The sequence below is a fragment of the Lissotriton helveticus genome, chromosome 5_1 (genome assembly GCF_964261635.1).
Source record: "Lissotriton helveticus chromosome 5_1, aLisHel1.1, whole genome shotgun sequence".
Lineage (NCBI taxonomy): Eukaryota > Metazoa > Chordata > Amphibia > Caudata > Salamandridae > Lissotriton > Lissotriton helveticus.
In genome coordinates, this window is record NC_136065.1 from 710,597,129 (window position 1) to 710,610,535 (window position 13,407).

At 45.3% G+C, this 13,407-nt stretch overlaps 1 protein-coding gene across 2 annotated transcripts in view; it reads left to right on the forward strand.

The window, feature by feature from the left end:
- Positions 1-13,407, forward strand: part of LOC144754857 (uncharacterized) — a 1,464,081-nt gene that overhangs the window by 527,716 nt on the left and 922,958 nt on the right. For both annotated transcript variants that reach the window (XM_078643119.1, XM_078643120.1), the window contains exon 9: positions 1,158-1,997. In XM_078643119.1, the coding sequence (XP_078499245.1) occupies positions 1,158-1,997 (840 nt within the window). The remainder of the gene's footprint in view (positions 1-1,157; positions 1,998-13,407) is intronic.

The window sequence follows — 13,407 nt, forward strand, 5'->3', positions numbered from 1 at the left end:
CCCATATTTAATATAACAGAGCATGCAAGTAAAAACCAAAACATGCGGTTTTTTCTCTTTTTTCTCGTCCCAAAAACAGAAATTTCATATAAACAAAGGGAATGAAAAATATGAGCAGATGTTAAACGGACTCATAAGAATAGAGAAAAAAGATCCAGGGAATATTACCTGGGTAAGTTGAGAAACAGATATGGGCGGAAATATACAGTTAAGTAAAAGAAACCTTAACCAATCCCCGGGGTCATAACAAATGGACCCAGGAGAAACTATTATGCAGACACAATGAAAAGATCTGAGAAAGGGGTTTGGGATAGGACTGTCCAGGAGAGTAAAGAAAACTGAGTCAGTCACCAGTGTTTATTTAAGGAAACACACTCCTCTGCTATTATCCCGCCCATTAGTTAATCTGTCTATAAGAAATGACAATAGACAGTGAATAATGTTGATGGAAATCTTTAGTGAGTTTTTGCAAAAGTCACTGTATAGGTTACCAAATATTAGGGTGTAATTAATGATGTACAAAGAAAGTGTAATCGATGTTATAAGATGGGACCTAATGAGATGCATTATGATATATGTTTTTGTAGATGTGACCAATCAGGGAACGAGTCCTGAAGAAGGTGCAAGAATAAAAGAGGCACCGAAACGCCGCGTCGACAGTTTGTTCCTATTAAGATATTGCTCTACTATTATGATGTATAAATATGTCTGTGGTAAACATTGCTGCACAAGCAGTTTTTAAACTATAAATTGTTTTAGTGAGTGTGTTATAAACATTTTTTGTATTAATTGAATATATATTTTGCATTGTTTTTTCATGTAACAGTATTGTGGTACTATGATCTTTTTAACAAAATTTTATAAATAAATGTATGACAAATTTTAAAAAGTCTTTGATTCATATATGGTCCCCCATGACACCGAAGGGTTTGATATTTCAAGTTGTAAATTTGGTAACCTAAACAATACTGCATAATCTCTTTCACGTAGGTGGTCACCCCGACGGGGTTAGGCACACCACACATAAGGTATAAAATCAGGAAAAGGAACTCTGTTTTTGTACTATCCTAAAAGTGCTAAAGTGTTACAAAACAAAACTGTTGTAGGTCTCTGCACATGGCCTTTGAAAATTAACATGTACAATTCGTGTTTTTCAGGGGCTGTTGATGGATGTCTTCAGCTGCTAGTGAAGCTATGGAAGTGGTGTGTACAGAAAACAACAATAGGAAGAAAGAAAAGGTTTAAGATTATCCTAAAACACTCCTTTGAACTGCTGGTCTATCATCCATTAATCGATGTTAGGAATGCCATAGTTCCATTACTTTTCAGCGAGGACGAACCCCCTGTGGAGATTTCTAGACTTGGATCTCAGTGCATTCTTGCCAACCAATCCCTCGTTGAGGACTGCATCCGCAAACAACTCACGAGAAGTCACTCAGGAATAACAATGAAAATAAAAAGGGAAGAGGAATCAACGTATCTGATCTTCGATGCTTCCACGCGGGAAGGCGATGCTTTACTTTACCTGTCCACCCAGCAGACACTGAATGATATTCTACTAACTAACTCGACAGATGACTCGTATGAACGTTTTCAAGAAATGGGAACGATAGTGAAGAAGTGTCAACATAGAGATCACATCGCGACGCTACGCAAAGAGCACTTGGGGAATGTTCCATATTACTTTGTTCTAGAGAATGGAAAACCGTTGTTACAGTATTTACATGAGAGTGAAAACCAACACACCCTGCTAAATATGGTATACATCCTACAAGACATTGCTAAGGCCGTCAGTCAGTGCCACGAGAAGGAAGTCATTCTTCGAAATATCACCCCTGCCAGTTTCATTGTGTTTCCAAACAATGGAAGCGAATCGCTTCCGGTTCGGACCAAACTTGTCAATTTCCAATATGCAAAAATGCTGCCGCTTCAAGACACGCCCTACGTGCAAAATGCATCAGACGTCTATGAAAACAATTGTGGCTCAAGCATAGAAGGTAATTATTTAAGAATTCTCAAAGTATCTTGCTTTCACATTTTCGCCTGTCATTTAATCCACAGACTACTATACTACATGTACATGATTACAGAAATGTATGAGTGTGTATCATATGGAGAAATTAATAATTTATGCATAATAGATTAATACGAACGTAGGATAGTCCAAACAAGCTAAAACAAGCATTGGCATAGACAATAGGTCTCGCCTTTGGGACCATAAAAGTGTTTAGCCAGAGCTATTGGCTTTGGCAATGTATTAGGCTATTGTACCCAAGCGAACAGATATGCCGAAGTAGGAAGGAGAGCGTTTGATGTACACAACGATTGAAGATCGCGTTAGTGTGGATTAAAATAAAACAGAGACCCTAATGTTTTAATAAAATGTGTGGTGCTTTCAATATATCAACTTTAGAAGGCTGAGGGACTGAGATGGTGCTAAGAGCAATGTACACAAAGTTTGGATGGAGAAATATACTGTGTTTTCCTTTGGAAGTTTCTAATATTTTTAATAACCACGCTTTCACATTACTGCTAGGTCCCAGGTATAGGGAGCGTTAGTGGGACATGATTCTGCTTTCCTTTTTTAATTTTTTTGATACCTGTCTATCCTTTTGGGTACTGAGAGAGCGTGGTGGCGGCAGTGGTGATTCCCGTATAGAGTACGGGTATAAAAATAACTAAGACTTTCTCCTCTGTGCTTGATTTTATTTCCGGTTTGTGTCATCGAAAGGGCTTTTCCCACAGCGTCTGGAGAAGCCTTGCTGCCTCCTTTGTTGTTCCTGGCTTTCCTCTGGACTTGTTCCTTGGATTTGGATTCTTGCGGCATCAGGCTTCGTTCAACTTGGAGTGTCTGTCAGGTCTTCGGCTTCGCCCTTGTGTGATCGTTCTGTTTCTAAGTTATCGCTGGAGAGGTACGCGACTGTTTTTTGTTTGTTTCCCCTGTTTTTTCTCTGCAAGACAACTCTTGGACATTGCAGTGTTTGCAACCTACGCCATTCGTTTCGGGTTTTTTGTGCGGTTTTTACAGCACACAGAGGCCAGGGGCCTCATTTATGCGTGAAAGCAGCGATGCGTCACTTCTCAGTGCGCACTCCTTGCGACATACCTGATGCGTCATATTTAACCCCTTCGATGCTGATGACGGCCCCCAGCCGTCATGCATCACGGGGCTTGTGTGCTGATGACGGCTGGGGGCCGCCATAAACCCTCCCACTCGCGATTCTGCCGCACAGGTGCAGAATCGCGGCCGCGCCCAAGGGGCTAATGTATGACGCATCATGTCGCAAGGAGTTACAGATACGTCAGTATTTCTGACGTCTCTGTAAGCGCAAAAGTGACGCATTGCTGGAGTGTGTCATAAAAGCGACGCAACTCCAGCAATGTTTCCTTTCACATGGGCAAGCCCCATGTGAAAGGGCTTGCGTCAGTCTTACGCCTGCTGTGAGGCAGGCGCAGGATTTTGACGCAACGGTGTCCTCGAAGTGACGCAGTGAAATCTCATAGATTTCACTGCGTCACTTCTACAAATCTTTTTGCTGGCAAACGCCCCCCCTGCATACATTATACCTGACGCAGGTATAATGTAGCGCAGGGGTTTACAAAGTGACGCACTTTGTAAATAGAGCGCAACAGGAGGCATGTTTTACGCTGCCGATGCGTCACAAAAAGTGACGCATCGGCGGCGTAAAAGTGACGCACTGCCTCATAAATGAGGCCCCATAAGTTTAGAAAGGGATCACTTGTTATTTGTTTTAGATAGGAAAGCATTATTTTTTACCATATTGGATTTTTTATCCCGCATTGAGAAGATGGGATTTATTATGTTCTGAAACTATTCAGTCTCAGTGTATTGCTTCTGAGACTATCGTTGGACTCATTACGATGATGCTTGGAATGGAAATGTAGTTCCTTTTTGACTGCCTCCTCTCCATGGCTAGTGCTCATAACATGTGGTAAGAAAATGATATATGCTGCCAGAAACTGCTATATTGTTTAGTACCTGCTTTGTTCCAAGAATCTCCTTTTCTTTTTCTTTATTAAGAGTTGTCAGCCTTACCCCGTGATCCACCGACCAGCCAAGAGAGGGGAATCACAGCACTGAGAGTCCATGTCTTAGTTCTTCCTTTCCCTTATTTACCCCTTGTTTTCCCCCATTTTCTCTGGGTGTCTTTCTCTCCTCTAGCCTTTTTATATTATGGGCAGTTGAGCTTAAGGCACGGGTAGTGGACTGGGACTTGCTTTGCTCCTGCAGTGTTGGGTTTATCAGTGCATGGTGGCCGAACAGAAAGCCAAGCCCACAAAAGACACACTGCCCGAGCAAGGATGGACCAAGGAAACTATGAGCCCGGTCTCCCGTGAAGGTGGGGATGCCGTGGTGGGACCATCAATGCAGGAGTTAATGATATTGCTTTCCGGGGGCGTGGCTGCAAGGCTGCGAAATGGCCGCTCTCTAGGCGAGCTCCGCCGGCCAAGCTCATTATCCTGCCAAAATCCTGTTTAAACCTTCAATCGAAGAAGCACAAGCACTGTAAAACGAAACCGGAGACAGCAACGAACCGAACGAGCTAATTTTCAACAAGTATGGAAAAGTGGTGAGCGAAATATAACCAGGACCGATCGAGCAGAACGGAGCTGCGACGTAGTGCCGGAGGCGGGAACCGAACCTCGGGCTCCGAGTTCCATTCGAGCCGGAGGCGGTGCAGGCCGAGCTGAGAGGCGTCACCAGTGACCTGACACGTGAGGCTCGCGCCCTGCGTGCTGTGAGCTGCGATTCCCCGCTCGCGGGGTGGATATCGGAAATCTGCGGATCGTGCTGTAGGAGCAGCTCATAGCTGGAATCCAGCTCGGGGACATGGACAATAGAGATAAGTGCGGCAGCCATTTTCCCTGAGGCTCGATCATAGCGCTAGCCGGGTTCCATAAAACCGAGAGTGTGATTTGGTGTATGAAGCACAGCGTTTCCCCACCGGGTGTCTGGGACTGGTCGGGGTTCTGAAACAGACTGCATTTGAGCGCAGTCTTGGTTCCACCTGAAGTTGTGGTTATCGGACTGAGCTGCTGGGATATGACTGATTATTTACCAACCCATAGCCACTGCTAAGCCGGTCACAGAGACGCAGGTGTCATTGATATTAGAACACGAGGTGCAGCGCTCATATGAATTCGAAACCTGCGGGATTGGCGTGATACTCCCTGCCAGTACTGATGAGACACCGTTTTATAGTCCGCACTATACAGCGCCGCCATTTTGTCTGTTGAGAAGCCTGGAGCGGCTGGGGCTGGAATCCTAAGGTCGCCATGATAACATGTCATGCGCACAACACCGGTAGATACAGATAGAGGGTTGGTTGGGATATATAGTGCTGTCCTTGTTGTGAGGAGTCTCCAAGCGCTGAGGACATTATTTGTAAAACTAACATGGAGTAACAGCGGCTGCTGACTACCACTGGCCATCTTCTAATGCGAAGTCCTAGGCAACTGCGGCCTGCTGCTTCATGGAGAAACTGCCTGTAAGCGGATGTGACAGCGAGAAGGTGTGATTTAAAACTCTGTCTTGCCTGTAGATTTGGCTGCAGGAAAGCTGTGGATAGCTGGGCTGTGTCTGCAAAACGAGCAACAGGTGCACAATGGGCAGATCGGACGCCAGACAGTCCAAGATACCGTTTCCAACCGCAAAGGGCGGTAAACCACCCGCGCAGAGCCAAGATGCATCCGGGGAGGGTGGAGACCTGGACGACCAAGGAGGTTAATTAAAATCCCTAATGTTGGAAATGAGATCGAGCCTGAAGAGTATAGACGCAAAACTTGACAACCTGACCTCACAACTCGATCTGGTAAAATCGCAAGTCACAACGCACGAAACCAGACTGGACTGCCTGGAAAACAGACAAATCGAATTCCACAAGTTCAGGCAGGAAACAAAGGAACAACTCTTACAAATGGACAAACTCCTCATGGTCATACGGGCAAAGAATGATGACCTGGACGCACGCTCTAGAAGAAACAACATACGCCTTCTTGGGATTCCAGAGACTACAGCTATGCCAAAGATGGAGACCTTTGTGGCTGATCTATTGCACGAGCTATTCGACCCTCAAATTTGCTAAACATGTCTGTGGGCCCACTGCGAAGCGAAAAGGAGCCGGGGACGATCCTCTGACGCACCGTCTAAGTGATAATGACTGATTGCTGTCAAGGGTTGTGTAAGATTTGGTTGTGCTAATCTAACTGCTTCAAATGCCACATTCTCACTGAATATATTGATAAAGAATGTTAATTTGCTGGTAACAGACATTACAGTTGGCTTTCTTGCCAATGCCATATCTTCCTTTTTTGTTCCACTATGAGGCTTTTTCACATGCGTTCTGTATTTGCATGCTGCTGTGTACGTTGATCTAGGCCGCTGTTGGGGAAGGTCTATTAATCGTAAGCTTGGCCACCCTGTGCAAACGGGGAGTATGCCTCTACAACCTCGCCCCCACGGGAAATTTCCCATTCTTTGTAAGTTTCCACGTTCTGCGTGTTCATGGGGGGATTCAGACACGACCTGATTGGGGGGTTGCTGTGGGTGGGAGCAGTTGGTGGTTTGGTAAGATGCCAGTACGATAATTATATGGCCCAATTTGTCATGCATTACACCGTTATTGGGAGCCAGGCTGGGAACGGAAGCGATCAATCTGTTTTTTGCACATGGAAGTGACTAAAAAACATCCGTGGTCTAAACAATGGTAGAAAAGCGAGGTTAATGCACGCATATTTACAGAGACATGCAATAGATGTTTGTTTTATACAAGAAACACACATTAACTCCCTGCCTTCAGGGAAACTTAAGCATAACCGCTGGGGCGCAATATACTCTGCCATATTTTCAAATTATGCTCGAGGGGTAGCAATATTGTTGCGTAAAGGTTTGGACTGGAGAGAACGTATCACATACATTGATCCAGATGGTAGATATGTTGTCGTAAATGGTGTGCTCAATGGCAAGTTGATAACTCTCGCAGCTGTGTATGGTCCGAACGTAGACGACCCCGCATTTTTTAGAACTGTCTGGGCTCGAATTGCTGGGATGGAATGTGATACCATAATCTGGGGAGGTGACTTTAATGTAGTCCTGAATGATTCCATTGACCGTCGAGGTGCATCACGACCGCTACACGGAAACCAAGCTCTACATGATATCATGCTAGAGGGTGCATTAACAGACATTTGGAGAGTGAGGCACCCTACTGCACGAGAAGGTACATGTATCTCTAGTCACCATGCTGCTTGGTCCAGATTAGATTTTTGGTTAGTAACTCCTGATGTGGCCACTTGGACTGCACGTGTAGATGGTATGGCTCGCTCATTATCAGATCATGCCCCCTGCCTCTTAGAATTGAATATTCCGGATGCCCCGACCCGGGCATTTAGTTGGCGATTGCCGCCGCATGCACTCCTTGATGAAGCCTTCAAGGAAGAAATTAGACGGGATATCACAGATTATTTTGATACTAACGCAGGATCGGTGTCTACTGACTCGGTACTGTGGGACGCCTTCAAGGTGGTCATAAGAGGACAATGCATAGCGCGACAGGCTGGAGTCCTGAAGTCTATCAGGGGTACCATTAACACACTTGAGGGCCAAATAAAAGACCTATAGAAACTATTCTGTGAAAACCCCACGCCGAGCACAGCGGCAGAGCTAAAGGCAAAGTTGCTGGACTATGCTGAAGAGGCGCAGCGAGAAATAAAATTCCTGGGTAAACATGCAGAGGCCAGGCGCTATGGTGAGGGAGATAGTCCTAGCCGTACACTGGCGAGACTGCTTGGTACTACCGCAAAAAACGGAATACATACATACAATCAATAGCCCCACAGGAAATGTCATTGTAGGGCAGCAGGACATTCTGCAAGAATTCAAGAATTTCTATGCTGACTTATACATGACTAGGCACACTACCACTCCAGAACATTTTGAGGACTTCATTGAATCCATCGCACTGGTTTGGTTCGGGGATGTACACCGTAAATACATGGACCTCCCAGTGTCGGTTGAAGATATAGCAAAAGTGATTAAGGGTTTACCATTAAATAAGGCACCGGGCCCAGATGGGCTCACCACAGCGTTCTATAAAACATATGTGGAGGAATTGGCACCCAGGTTACATGAAGTTTTTGCGGAATCATTAGAATTAGAGATCCTCCCTGCATCGATGAGAGAAGCCCTGATTATTACATTGCTGAAGCCAGACAAAGATAGCCAATCCTTAGACTCTTACAGGCCCCTTTCCCTCATTAATGTTGATGTAAAAATATTCGCGAAAATCATAGCTGACCGTCTGCAACCTTTACTTCCAATGGTGGCCCTGCCGGACCAATCGGGATTTATACCTGGTCGTTCCACGTCCCATAACCTAAGAACCATTTTTTCGGTGTTGCACTATCTACACCCCAAGGTCCATGCGGCTGCGGTGCGGTGTTTTTGGACGCCACAAAAGCATTTGACTCCCTTGAGTGGCCCTATTTATTTCGCATATTACAACGTATGGGCTTCAGCACGTTATTTTTAAATCAAATTCGCCTTCTTTACACCAAGCCCATAGCACGAGTGAGAGTTAACGGTGTGATATCGGACCCTTTCGAGATCTCTCGAGGCACACGACAAGGGTGTCCCTTATCTGCTTTGTTATTCGCCATAGCCATGGAACCACTCGCAGCCCGTATACGGCAGCACCACACTAGCAGGGGGATAGGCTTCAGTTCACGCAGTTTGTTAATTTCCCTATACACGGATGATGTCACCCTCTACGTCCTGAACACAGCTGAAAATCTGAACCCTCTATTACGGGAGTTTGTAAAGTTTGGTGGCCTTTCAGGGGTATCTATTAACTGGACCAAATCGGTGTTGTTCCCCCTAACTGACAATACACGGGAGGTGGAATCAGAGTTCCCACTGCGCTGGGAAGTAAAATACCTGGGGGTATGGATAAGCCGTAACCTCCAGAGCATTTGGTCCTTAAATTTTGGACGGGCTGTAAATTGGCTAGAGGGTAAGGTGGCAACCTGGTCAAAATTGCCACTCTCTCTCGCTGGCAGGGTGGCACTGGCAAAAATGACAATCCTGCCCAAGTTCCTATATCTATTCACCAACATACCGATCCCACTTACGAAACACTTCTTTGCTTGCCTGCGTTCTCATCTCTTATCCTTGGTGTGGGCCGGCACTCAAGCCAGAGTCTCATGGGTAACCCTGGGCGTCCGAATCGGCTACGCCCACGGAGTAGGCGTAGTGTTGCCTTCTACGCATTTTGCGTAGACAGCGTAGCGGTCGCCCGCGCATGCGCATTTCTCGGGAGAAATGCGCATGCGCGGCCGCCTGCGCATGCGCATTGGTATCCAGGAAAGGACGCTATTCAAAGAGGGAGCCCCGGACGAGCCCCGGACAAGGTAAGTGCTTTAAAATTGTTTTATTCACGGTAGTTGCCTCAATAATGTATCTAGGGGAGGGCGGGAGGGAGGTGCGTAGTGGGGCTACGCGGAGTGCGGGAGTGGGCGTAGCTTCTCCCCCATTCCGCGTAGCTCCGCGGAGCCCCACTACGCCCACTACGCCCAGGGTTACTCATGGGCCTTGTTGACCCTACCGCTGAGGCAAGGAGGGTTGAGTGCTCCAGACATGCATTTATATGCACTGAGCGCACAGGCCTAATTCTTACATTTCTGGCCGTACCCGACTCCCTATCAGCCACATGTGGCTGCTGAGCTAGACTCGGTGGCCCCATTGCCTTTAAGTGCGGCGCATTACCATAAAAATCCAAGACCCACTACAGACGTTGATACAGCTAACACATTTCGATGGTTGTGGCGGGAATTACAGCGGCAAGCTCGCCTCCCATTACTGTATGCACCAGCTGTTCTAATGAAACAGAACCCAATGATACCCTGTTTGGCGGAGAGTGGGGGTGAACTATCCCTGGCTAGCACACCACTGCGCACATTTGCTGACGTGTACCCCGATGGGAGATTCAGGGATCCACAGCCCAGAGGTGAAAACTCGCCAGTGCCGTTCCGAGACATGTTCACCTATCACAAGTTGAAGTCCTCATGTCGTGCACTCTGGGAGGGATTTCCAGATGAGCCCCCAACATTGCTGGCACTCTAAGATATACTGAATTGGGCCTCACCCAAAAAGTTAGTGACTCGTATATACACAATCATGCAGGACCAATCTCCAATCACAACACCAACATCTATGCACCTTTGGAATAGAGAACTACACCCGCAATTGGATGAGATGCAGTGGTCCTTCTGCTGTAAACAACTATTGGAACTCTCACCAAATTACAAACTACGCCTCATACATTTTAAATTCCTGCATAGATATTACCGCACCCCTGTCAGCCTACAGAGAATGGGTTTGAGGGACAATGCTAACTGCTGGAGATGTGGCAAGGAAGATGCCACGTTCATACATGTGGCTTGGGATTGCCCTTTCCTATCTAATTACTGGACTGCAATATTTGATGCTATTAATCAGATAGTCGACAGATCAGATGTCCCAACACCACATATTGGTCTTCTAGGCTTGATCACCAACACAGAACCCACAAAGCGCAAACTACATGCGTTGCTCCTGTTATATGCCAGGCGACAAGTGGCTCTTAGATGGGGTCGTAGGATCCTGCCAACGTTTTCAGCCTGGCTATCTGATGTTACATACGGACACACACAGCTCGGCACGTACTGGGAATTGATGCCTACGGCATCCAGGCCCCACGATATATGGGGCCTCCTACACAACAGATACCTAGGTTAGTTGATCCAGTTAGTCAAAGTACCTTGCATGATTCAGACTGGGAAGAGATGTAGAGGCTGCCTCAACTGCCTGCAAATGGATATGACCTGCAAATTGAACGCATGTTGTCGATTTATGTCCTAGCGAATTGACCTGCCATATGTTGCTACTTTCCATGTACTATATATCCGTATAAGTGCTTATGATGATGAGCTAACCCGTTCCTTCCTTGTGTTCTCATACCTTCATCGACATTGGATGTGTTGAGGCGTGACAGATGTATACCTTTTCATGGAGATCCTGCTTACTAGTGATGGCAGTTACCTGTTTTTGTTAATCTGTTCTTGACTGATGTTTATGACTCCTGTACACCCAAGTACTATCCAGATTGTCTACATCCTAATTGTACTGTTTAAAACGAGAAGCCTGTACTGTGTTCTTCTGCAAAAATACTATAAATAAAGTTATTAAAAAAATGATATCGCTTTCCGATCTCCAGACCGAGGTCAGGAAGCTACGGCAAGAAAATATAGGTCTTCATCAGGAATTAAATATCTTCAAAAACAGGGAACACCCGTAGGGGCGGGGTCCGGGGATGGTACCTAAAACACAAGGGCCCAAAGTGCAGCCAGCAACCTTCCAGTTTGATCGGACTGCCAGTGCTGGGGTTCGTGGCAGTCCACCTGTACCTATTACAGTCACTACTCCAGTGCCAGTCCCTTTGGCAGTACCAGAAAGGTTTTCTGGAGACTGTAACGAGTTTGGCATGTTTATGAACCAATGTCATTTGCATTTCATGTGTACATTTTCAGGCTTCCCTGACGATTCAGCAAAGGTTGCGTTTGTTATCTCTTATTTGGCAGGCACGGCCTCAACTTGGTCTGTCCTATTGGGAAACAACAATGACCCTGTCCTTTACAATTTCCCGGCTTTTAAGGAGCAAATGTATCGCTTGTTTGCAAAACATGCGTTTATGCAGGCCAGCGATGCAGAGTTGCTGAAATTGCGACAAGAGAAACAGGACTTGTTAGTCTCTATCTCAACCTTAAACCTTCTTGTATCTGAAACGCATTGGCCTATCGAAAAAAGGACTTCACTGTTCTATCAAGGCCTCTGTGAAGAGTTTAAGGATGTGGTATCCCAGGTGGTAAATCGGCCGGAGGATTGTGTGGAGTATATGGATCTGGTGGTAAAAGTAAACCATTGTTTGTCTGAAACATAAGGGGAGAAAAATCAATTGCAAACACCACGTATGATGATTGTGATAGGGGATATGAAAGATGAAGTAGGGTCAAAATCTCTGCCGGAACCTATGCAGATAGGCGGGGTTTGAGGTCCTTTGACAAGAGAAGGAAAGTAGGTTGGATCACAATTTCTGTTTGTATTGTGGGAAGAATGGACATTATGCTAAAGAATATCCAGTAAAACCCTCCAGTTTCTCCCTGAAGAAGTCAGTGGCTTTTTTGCAACAGGATTTATTGTCACTATGCCCTGAAGACAGTGGTCATGTTAATCCTTATGATATTGTAGGATCTGTCCTAAGGGTACCACATCATTTTACTATTTTTGTTAACTTGGTACTTACTAACAGAAAGAGAACTACCCTTTCGGTGTTACTATGTTCCGAGGCCACCGGGAACTTCATGGATATTCATTTAGTTGAGAAATTGAATGTTCCTTGTGTAACTAAAGAACTGCCTGAACTAGTCAGAGCGATTGATGATACTGAGTTATTCTCTGTGTTGATCACTAAACAAACCGAGCCTCTCCTGATGATAGGTGACAATGGTCATTCAGAGACTGTCAGTTTTTATCTCATTGATGCCCCCTCTTTTGGGGTGATACTTGGTATGCCTTGGTTAAAGCTTCATAACCCAAGAATAGATTAGGTGAGACGGACAGTCACATTGGACTCAGATTATTGTTTACAGCATTGTTATTAGGAGGCTACAGATTGGGTATCTCCTTTGATGTGTGCAGTAGGTGTGGGTGGAGAGAACAGGGGTATTCCTCTTCCATTTGCTGAGTATGGAGATGTGTTTGACAAGACACAGGCCAGTGTGTTGCCCCCACATAGGAACTTTGATTGTTGCATTGACTTAATTCCCGGGACCTAACAATTACCAGCACCCGATTGTGTTGTGTCTGTTTTAATATATTGCTTTAGCATGAACTTCTGTTGGTTAAGGTCCTGCACTGAACACTAGTGGGCATTTTGCGAAAGACCAAACAAAACAATGACCTGCATGTAGCACAAAAAATATATTGGAAACATATTGCTTTTTACTTGGATATATTGTTGGCTATTGGGAAGTAAATGCTATTGTACAGTTTAATGTATCTTCTCAAGAATATTGGTATCCAGCTGTTCATCTGGAGATTGGTATACTGCACTGTTTAAGAAACAAAATAAAATACAGTTGTATACTTATAAAGCGAAATGAAATAGAGTAGCATGTTATATTAAACCCGTTAAAAGACAGGTGTGTTGTTAAGTAGAATGTTAACTACCATTTCACAAAAAAGGCACATTTGAAAAAAACACGCAAACAAAAAGAGAAGGTGGGGTGGCATTTTTCACCTCAGATTTGCTACTGAGGCCAGTCTCTACCCCATGCCCCATGCTCCATACT